Below are 10570 nucleotides of genomic sequence, written 5' to 3'. Positions count from 1 at the left end.
AAAAAAAGGAACAAACGAATTGGACACAAACGTTTGCAGGTGATTTTACTGTGTTGGGGCAAGTGCTGGGTGGGTGCTGGGTAGAGGTGAATGAGGTGAATGGTTGGTGGTGGTGAATGGTTGGCGTATATTAGGTGAGTGACCGACCATTAAATACTTAAGTATTATAAGTATGTTTAGCAATTATTGGGGCGTGATTGAAAGCAAGTGCGTTAATGTGCTTGACAAAGTAGTAGGCGCGCTCAGTAAAAGAAGTGAGATGACAGATTTTTGTGCGAGGGAAAATTTACTATTTGCGTATGTAGTAGTTGTTTATGACACGTGGTGGCGGCTTTGCAGGTGAGATGCATAAGTGAGGCGTAAAAATCATAAGAAATAATAAGTAAACTGAAAATTTAAAGAAAGTCGGGGATATGAGTGATGATGGTTTAGTGAAAGCGGATGGTTTATGGTTTTTTTTTTTCAAGCATAACTAAGCATGCAGGCTTTTTTCTCAATAATTGTCTTAAATATTTTGTATAAGCATGTACTATATATGTAGGTATTTTCCTTAGAATGCAATAAGTCAGTGACTAAATTTGAGACTATAAATTAGTGACTCTTTTTGGGACTAGAGACGATTCGGGTATTCAGTAAGAGAAAATTACAAAAAGTTCACCAAAGATGTGTGGTGAAAACAAACAGAGGCAGTCACCTGATGAAAAGGTATGTACATATGTACAGCTGCGTGCAATGAAATAGTAGCAACACACATAGTAAAAGTCTCAAAGATTGTACAAAATTAAACAAAATTAATCAAACTTCAAAAACTGTTCAAAAAAATTTCAAACTTTTTATTCAGAATCTGTAGAAAATTTTCGAATATGCAGTTGTATAGCCCATTAAATTTAAGTAAAAAGTGCGAGTTTTATGTCACTAAAAGTGGCCTTTCATTTTTTAGAACTTTTTTTGTCGAGGGTGTTGCGCATTTTCTTCCATATGAACCAAATCTATTTTTATATGGAAGAAAATGTTCCACAACCACAACTTGCACTTTATTGTAAAAACATTGAATGGGCTACACAATTGCATGCTCGGAAATTTTCTAAAAATACGGAATAAAAAGTTTGAAATTTTAATGAAAATTTGTTGAATTTCATTAATTTTTGCGAACTTCGTGCAAGCTTTGAAGCTTTTATTTATGTGGTTTTTGTTATAGATCGAACTATATCTTATATGAAATTTATTAAAAATAAATAAATCAACATAAGTTGCAAACAATATCATTTTGAAATTTGCTACTATTTTATTGCTCGCAGCTGTATGTAATTTTGCTTGCACAAAGCACTAGCGTACCATTTGAGAGATCCGGGCTTCGAATACTCAGGCAGCGGATTTTTTTCTGTTTTAGTTTTTTTCCTAATTTAATTTTCTTTTAGATTTTAGACTTTATTGTTTTAAAAAGAAAAATATTCTGTTTTATTTCATTTAATTTTTATGAAACGTGATTTTCTAATCTCATTTTCGCCTTTTTAGGGTAAATAGAAAGCAATTGTCTTTTTTCCATATCTTTCTTTTTGTGACCTGCTCGGCGCCAAATGACAAAGCCATACGAAAACTTACTGAACACCAACTAGTCTCAAAATCGATGTTCACCACGAAAAGTATTTATTAGTGACTAGAGACTGCATACTGAATAACGGCATTAATCTAATTTACAAAACTTAGTGGAGATCAGTGACTTACCTTGGCAGTGATTTTCTTCTCCGCTCGATAACGATTATTCATATTGCCCGTTGTCGTGTAAGTTGAACCGCCACCGCCGCCGCCGCCGCCGCCAATTGAAGGACTGTCTGTACCCGTGCGACCACCACCTAAGCCATCATTTTCGCCTATCAAACTGGACGAGTATTTAGATGTTAACGAAGAGGTGGTGGTATTTGTATTCAATGTCGAATTCGTATCATCCTTGCTAAGCGCCGATATTGTTGCACCGGTCATGGAGAGCGCAGCCACAGCAGTGTTGGGCAGAGGTGTGGATGAAGTGGAGGAATTATTAGCTGTGCCCGTGCTGTTTGTCGTCGAGGCATTCGTATCGATAAGTGGCCATTTGTTGCGGCTCTTCGCTTGCTTCTCAATGGAACTAACTGTGGTTGAAGGAAAAAAATCAAATAATTAAAAAGAAAAAATCTAACAACATTCTACTGCAATCATACTATATGAATCCGGGAAGTCTGCACCCTTCACGCGCAAGCTTGCTATCTCATCGTCAATTTGCTGATTCACCACCGACTCATTATCGATCACCAGCAATATATTCTCTGGCTTGATGTCCGTGTGAATAATGTTGCATTTCGTATGTAAATAGTCGAGTCCTTCCAGCACTTGTTTGATAATGTTGCGTACTTGCCCAATGGCTAAGCCCTGATAGTTATTCTTCACAATCAATTTGTACAAGCTGCAACCAAGCGCCTCGAAAACCAAGCAATAGTGCTTGCCATTAACGCCACGTATCGTAAAGTGATTAAGCAGTCGTACGATACGTTCACGTTTCATATCGAGTGGATCCGCATCGCGTATGGCTTCGAGCAGACGTATCTCATCGGCAGCAGTTTCGATATAATGCGGTGCACTCTTAACCACCTTGAGAGCGACGTATTTCTCCTCTCTAGCGGAGCAAGTGTAATGAAAAAATAAATAAAATGTGTAAAAAATTGGCTCTCCCAAAACTTACTTGAGATCTCTGCATAGCCAAACGGTGGAAAAGTGTCCCCAGCCGAGTTTGCGTACCACGCGAAAACGATTGTCAAATATATCGCCTATAATAACTGGATGATAACCTCCCCGACAATATTGTGACGGATCTTCCTGCTCCTCATCCGAACCATATAGGCTACTATCCGGTGAATCAGGATAAATTTCCTCTGTGGTGCTCATTGTGCCCCGAGGCTCGGAACTGTAAACGATGGATGACCAAAATTATTTCAATATCTAAATATTTTTATACGAAAATAGAGCATTGCAAAAGGAAAGGGCAGATGAAAGCCATTATAATTTTGAGTAGTGCTTGGAAAATCAAAGATTAAGTAAAAATTATATCGTATACATAAACTCTTGACCGTTAAATATTTTGAAACCAAATTAAGAAGACATCGATGAAGAGAGATGGATTTATTCCAGGGAAAACTTTCTCAAATTTGTCTAATACTAGAGGGAACTACTCTATGCTTTTGAAAATAAAGATGTCCTCAAGATTGAGTCAGTTTCAATTGATGCAATACGAATAAAAATTGCCGACAAACTGAACTCACCAAAGATTTTGCAGTACAGAGTTGTGTTGATACTGATCGAGGGTTTGGACATTTTTACGATTTTATTTGGTCAACTCTTGGAAAAGATAATCTTAACCAGGAGAAAATCCACAGGCGGCGTTCCGCAGGTAGCGTTCCATGGCTCAATACTTTGGAACGCAATGTACGACGACGTCCTAAAATTTCACCTGCCTGACATTGCAATCGTGGATGTAGCGAAACGTTTAGTTCTTCTCCAAGCAGTCTTTAACGAGTTAAAAATTGGCTAGTCAGTAGACGAAAGCCGTATTATATTAAGTATATAGGACTGCTCAACGACTCTAAAAAGACGACCAAGGATCACTTAAAAACAACAGCTGAGAAGGCAGCAAGGGGAAACGGGGCTTTATACCGAATCATGTTGAATAAAGGTGGTCCAAAGGAGAGTAAACGACAGCTAATTTCGAACATAGAAAACTCAATTATGCCATATGCAGCTCTAGTTTGGTTGGTCGCGAAAAAGTACACCTTAAACGTAAACTTCCTTACAAATAACATGTGCCTATCGCACGGTGTCCAAGGACGCAATCTACGCGTTAGTTCGCAAAGCGATCGGTCCTCGGTTGAGGCGAAGAAAATTAAAAAACATGACACTCTGGCGGATTGGAAAAGTAGATGAGACCAATCAGCAAAATGACATTGGACGTAAAGCCTAATTCTTAACATTGGTATACGCACAAGCACAGATACTTAAATCACTACCCTTCGCAACTCTTACCCGGTCACGATTGTTCTAACGATTATTTATAAAACCGAAGATGAGAAGGCGCTGCTTTTTATTCTTCGTACCAGAGATGGAAAATACTCTTGTTTTCACTGCTTAATACTCCTGAGCTCAATCAAAATATTAGGGGAAGAGCCAACCACAAAAAATTGGTTCTAGATAATGTATAGATCTTCAGAAGGCCTAGAATAAATACTTTCTGACGGCCCCTCGATGTTGGGGCTTGACTAGGTTTAGCCTGGTGCCAATGGGTCACTGAAATACTGCGATACCCCAACCTCAAAACAAAAAACAAATAAAAAATAACTGGAATTTCCTGTCCCTACGTAACCGCTAGCTATACCAGAAGGCGACTGAAATTTGTAAAACAAGACACGAGCTTGCGAAAATTTAAAAAGTCAAAAGATCTAGAAAGACATGACCTCAAAATTCATGATGAGTTGAGGCGAATTGGATTCGCGAGCTCAAATGAGCTTTAAGTTAAGCAACCCTGGCCGGGGTTATATTAGAGCCACATTTTTTAAGGCAAATCCGCATACGTACACACACCATCATTAAACAAAGTTTTTTTCTAATAATGATAGCTCTGCACTAGGGGAGAAATGAACAAGAGTGAACAGAGACGTAGATTTTTTCATTCAAACATAGCCACAATTGTTAAGATTGTAAAATTTTAGAGAAAATCTCGCCGCAAAAAATATGAGATATCGTTTTCTACCTTTTGAAAGTTGCTATTAAACCACTGTAAAATTTGAATAGTCCTATTGCTCCACGGACCCAGATATCGGACGCCGAAGACTAAAATTTCATGGAAAAATGTTTGGAATAGCTTTAAGCCATCTGTAAAAAATAATAGAAAATATTGAGTATTCTTCTTTAGAGCTTTCCCTTTCATTGCTTGAAAGGATCCAAGTGCAAAACTAGAAATTTAGGAAGAAGATCTAAAGAAGTCATGGGGTTTTACTGGGAGTAGACACTTAAACATACTAACTCCTAATTTTAATTATTCCATTTTTTTCGAAGTTTTCGCCTGTCTAACGATGGCCACCAAGCAACGACCATACTTTTCGATAGTCGGACTATACTTTTGGATAATCGGACTATGTGCGACTTTAGACACTATCGTCCCCACAGAGCTGTCTTGCAGCCCTATAAAGCAGTAATGGTTTTCGTCAAACGATTCAAAATCTTTCTTTACAGCATTGTCTTCCATAACGAAAAGAATTTCGGCGGAGAGTAGGGAAAAAAACTCATTTTAAAAAGGGTGGAGGAAAGTAAAATTTCGGCCTTGCTGGGTTTAACACTGTTTTTGCGCAGCAGACAAGAGTTATTAAAGTGTTTCGAGTTCTTTCGGGACAATGTCAGAAAACCTCGGCAAAATCAATCTATTTTACGGCCACTTGAAACTTCCACTAAAACTGCATTCGCTACAAAACTGCATACCCGATCAACCAAAATTACAAACTTATGCCGGATTTCCACTAGGCATTAAATGACACAAATTTGAATGACAAAGTTGGGCATTAAAAAGTCGGGCACTTAAAAAATAGTCCTTAATTTCGTTTCCACAATGCATTTTTTAAATTAAAAATATTTTTTGTCATTACCAAATGGAAATCTGTCATTATTTAGTTAAATCCAAACACAATTTCCAAGCACTACTCGCTAATAGCAAGCAATCGGAGAGCAATCTCACATAAACAAACACACACACACACATCAAAGATACAATTTCTGCTTCCATTTCTGCATCCATTTCGATTTCAAATGCAGCGCCACCCACAGCCAACGGCTTCAAACGAACTGGCAAGAAGTTGTCATCTTCCTGCGACGGCGACAGATATATCGGACGCGCTGGTGAGGCATTTGGTGGTGTCAACAGCTCGAGTTGTTGCTGATGTATCAGCTGCTGCTGTTTAAACTCCAACTGCTGCTTCAATTTCATCTCCTCCTCACGCGCTTTCTTATGCTTGTGATGCGTCTTCTTCGAACGGATCGCAATCAATATTGGACCCGCTGAAACGCATTTACGTTTCTTGGTGATGCGTTTGCGGCGACGCTTTTCCTCAATCTCAAGCATCCGCTGATTGGCGGCCTCCAGCGCAGCGCGCAACTCTGACGGCGATACAAAATTGAAATCACAAACCAATTCCCGCGTCACGGTGGGTGTAATACAAGACGCTGGTGTTGTTGTGGTATCACCATTTAAAGCATCCACTTCCAGTACCTCAATGCGATCTTCGGCGGTTATAGGCGGCAAATTCGTTGCAGCTGCAGTTAAGAGTCGTGATGTCGCCGCCGTTGGAGTTGCGGGCGGCGCTTTCGCTGATTTAATCCAATGCATGAGGAAGAGGAAGAGCAATAGCGCGCAAAATTTGATCGCGAACATAAATAGCGGATCACTGGCGAGCAGTGAGGTCCAACGCACCAGTTGGGTGCTGCATGCATTGCAATATTCCACAGTATTCTGATAGGCATCGTAGCAGTGCTGCATCGCGAGCAGCAGTGTGGGCCAGATGTGGTGCATGAGCAGCGCATAGTAGCGTTTGTATAGTGCATGTGCCTGTTTCCAGCTTGGCGCGTCTGTTGGTCGACATATATCAAGCGCGGATGAAGGTGCGGCGAAGTCATAGAAGTCCACGCGCTCACAAGTGTTCTGTGCGGATACTGAGGAGCTAATGAGCGCGCTAAGCTGGTGTTGGAGAGTTAATGCGATTTTGTGCAGCATCGTTTGAATATCGTACATTATGATAGCTTATTTTTTATTAATGTTTCGCTATTATATTCGTTATTAAACTGCTCATATCATTTTTATCGGTGACTATATAGAATGGAGTCGATTTTTTTGCACATATTTTTTATATCACGCCGTATAATGCTTTGATAAGGTACGTACAGTGTGTACATGAATTAGATTCAACTATTCTCAGATCGCTTTATTTAATTGCTAAACTATCAGATTAGAAATTATGATTTCTGCCGACCAAGCCGCAATATAAGTTACTAGTGAACCCGCATGGCGTTAAAACGCCCAAAATTCAATGCCAGTCCGAATGCCATATTTCATCGAAACCGTGCAGCCGTTTCTGAGTGAAGAGCAGACTCGCATAGTGCATGTTTTTATTTTCATCGAATTTCAAATTAACCTATACCGATGAAAAAAGTTCTTAATTAAAAAAATAAAACTTTATCATACATATATGTATCTACAGGCTAAGGTCTAGGATTTGACCTCTCATTTTTGAAATTCCTTTTCGAAAGTAAACTGATGAACTAATTCAAATTTGATTGCTCGAACAAAGGCCAACACTCCTAAATAAAGGTCAGGAATAAATACCTTTGAGACCCATTTCGATTTATACCCATCTTTTAATAATTCATTCAACTTACTGAATAATTTGAATGTAACTTTTTAAACACGTGGCAACTCTCTTCAAACATTCGAAGTATTCAAAGTAAAGATTTCTTAACCATCTTTCGTTGGACTACGGTATTTTTATATTTCATATACTTTTTGAATTGTTTAATTGAGTTTGACCTTTCAAGCAGGTGGCAGCCCTCTTCAAAAGTATTTTCAAGCTTAATCATTGCTAACTCTCCTTCGCCGGATACTGCGATACATATTTTAATTAACTGATAAATTAAGTGAAATTTAAATTTTCAAACATGTGGCAACCTCGCTAAATACAGTTCAGAAATAAAAAATTTCAAACTCCCTTCAATTGATACCGATATTTTAATAATTCATTTAACTTATAAAATAATTTGAATTTCACTGTTTAAACAGGTGGTAACCCTCTTCCAACACCTCAAAAATATTGTTAGCGTTCAAACCAAAGATCTCTTAACACTCCTTCGTTTGACATCCATATTTTGATATTTCGATTAACTTGTGTAAAAGTAAACTAAATTCGGCTTTTCAAGCAGGTCCCAACCCTCTTCAAAATATTTTCAAGGCACTACTTTCTGCAACCCCTTTCATTTGGCACCCATATGGTGGTACATATTTCTCTTACCTAATATGAGTTTTTAAACGGGTGGCAACCCTTCTATAGTACAGCTAAGAAACAAAGCTTTTCAAAACCATTTCGATTGATATCCAGTTTTTAATAATTGATTTATTTTTTTTAATGATTTGAATATATTTTTTTAAAAGGTGGCAACTTTTTCAAAAAAGTAAAACCTAATCGCACATCTGCAGTGCAAGGCTTTTAGTTTGACGCCTCATTTTAGTAAATCGAGCGAACGGTGCGGATTTGATGGCATTGATTACTAAATAATTTGAAATTAATTTTTCAACAGGTGGTAACTCTTTTCGAAAAAATAAAACCAGTTTGCACATCTACAGGCCAAGCGCTTTAATTTGACACCCCAATTTGGAAAATCAAATGAACGGTTTTGCTCCGAATGCATATTTTTTTTAAGTTTCCAAGGTTTGGGTATCAAATAAGGTCAATTGGATAGCTTTAATTTTAAAATTTTACCTCTTTCAATGCAATTTATGTCAAGAATCGAGAATCTATTCAAAGAATCGGCCGATGCTTGGGCCGATTAAATGCGAATATAAATTAATTTCAAGAACAAATGCCTTTATATTATTTTGCTTTGCTCTTTTCTAAATAAAATCAATCTTTACTGATAACAGTTTTATTGTAATTTGTTGTCATGACTTCATGCCAACATAAGAATTTTCACTGTATGATAACTATGTAAATTAAAACCGGTTTATCCGGTTTTTTCTTAATTTCAAAATCCGAAACCGGTTTTTTTTTCAAATAGCAATTTTTCGAATAACTCGAAAACCGGTTTTAAAAGAGGCCTAAAATTCGAGCAACCTAGGGGCAACTCCACTCAAAAATATATCTAAATTGAGGATTTTTGAATCACTTTCCATTTCATATTATTAAAGTTCATATAAACAAATACATATATTTGCTACATAAGAATGACTATGCACAGAAACGGAACTGTCACTGCAATTATTTTATGAAAATTTGCATTTTTTTGTTAATAAACACGAGAATGATGGGGCTTATTCTTTGAAAAAAAAAAAAAAATCGATTTACTTAGTTTTAAAGTAAATCATCGGCTTGGGCTTCGGTAATCGGTAACTCGGTAACGTGCGGTTCGCCTTCGGCCGAAAATCTACTTTCGATTGGACTCTTCTTAAAATGCAAGACATTCGCCGCACACAAAATTTCAAAAAAATCGTTAAAACCGTTTCCGAGAAACCTGTGGTATGCTTTTTGTTTGAGGTTAACCGTGTTATTAGAACTTAACACATCGCTAGATTAATAGAAATTAAAAAATTCTCGCACTCTTAAACTTATACTTAGACAAAGGAAGCTCAAATTTTAGTCACTAATTTTCTGTAAACATTCCACTGTACGCCATCCTTTTATTGCCGGCTAGAAGGTGAAAATACATTTTATCATTTCATTATTTTGCTTGAATGTATGCAGGTATTATGTATGTATGCAGAGAGGTGCATATACATTTGTATATATCTAGATTAATGTTTATGCGTGCTGTGCACTTTTCACTCTATGCACTTATTGTGAAATTTTCTTTGCCGTAATACTCTCGACATTTTTTCACTTTTTTCCACTTATAGGATATGCTGACTGACGTTGGCGCTTACGTTAAGCAACGACGCAGTTTATTGTTATTGTTATTATTGTTGTTGATTTCTGTTGTTATTGAAATTCACATCGAAAACCGCCTGCGCTGAAGTTATTATTATTTTAATTGGTTATTTATTTATTGCATGCACTTGCTACTTTTCATACATATGTGCATATTAGTCATAAATAATTATAAATTTTACATTTGTGCACCGTTAGTTTGCGTGAAAACAATTTACGTTATTGTGTTAAATAGTTAGCCTTTTCCATAAAATGATTTATGTATATTTTTTTTTTTTGATTGTCGAAGGTTGTTTTGTTTTTTTTTTTTGTCTTTGTGCGTTGACGCATTCTTCGCAATTTCGTATGCACCCGAGGATCGTTAGCTGCAATCACTTTACGAATGTTCGCGTTTTTATATTACCGCTGTCAAAGAAAAATAAATCAATTTCGAATTTAACACCGTTATAAATGTTGTAAGCGCAATAATTTTTAATATATTTTCTTCCCGTATTCCGCAAGGTATTCACAAAAAATCCTGCTTACATAATGTGCGCTTTCGAGCGATTTGACCAATGCCAGCGCCTTCAACGATTTGTGTACGCGCGCACGACCAAGCACCGAAAATTATGAGAAGTAGTAGCTGTTTTTAATAAAATTCTAATATCACTTCTCTCGGCTTTTTTGTTGTGCTTCTTTTAATGTTTTTTTATATATTATTTTTGTTTCTATTGCGCCAGCGTTTTATGCTTCTCAGCTTGTCGCGTTATTCGTTTTGTCATTTTTTTATTTCATTTATTTCGCATTTCTATTTATTTCATTTTTTTCGTATTGTATTTAAATTTTTCTTAATTTTATTTTTATTTTTTCGCACGTCATTTCCAACAGTTTTT

At 36.9% G+C, this 10570-nt stretch overlaps 1 protein-coding gene across 3 annotated transcripts in view; it reads right to left on the bottom strand.

Moving 5' to 3' along the window:
- The window catches only part of LOC118739418 (SRSF protein kinase 3), a 35815-nt gene that overhangs the window by 13438 nt on the left and 11807 nt on the right, over nucleotides 1-10570 (bottom strand). For 2 of the 3 annotated variants that reach the window (XM_036470719.1, XM_036470717.1), the window contains exons 2-4: nucleotides 2714-2935; nucleotides 2196-2647; nucleotides 1726-2126 (exon numbers count right to left, since the gene is read on the bottom strand). In XM_036470719.1, coding sequence (XP_036326612.1) covers nucleotides 1726-2126; nucleotides 2196-2647; nucleotides 2714-2935 — 1075 coding nt within the window. Of the gene's footprint in view, nucleotides 1-1725; nucleotides 2127-2195; nucleotides 2648-2713; nucleotides 2936-5771; nucleotides 7146-10570 lie in introns of those variants that run through there. The other variant, XM_036470718.1, reaches the window with a different exon arrangement.

The sequence above is a fragment of the Rhagoletis pomonella genome, unplaced genomic scaffold (genome assembly GCF_013731165.1).
Source record: "Rhagoletis pomonella isolate Grant_MI unplaced genomic scaffold, Rhpom_1.0 Rhpom_scaffold_00005, whole genome shotgun sequence".
Taxonomy (NCBI): Eukaryota; Metazoa; Arthropoda; class Insecta; order Diptera; family Tephritidae; genus Rhagoletis; species Rhagoletis pomonella.
Note: the sequence above shows the minus strand (reverse complement) of the source record. Positions and strands in the feature narration are given on the sequence as shown.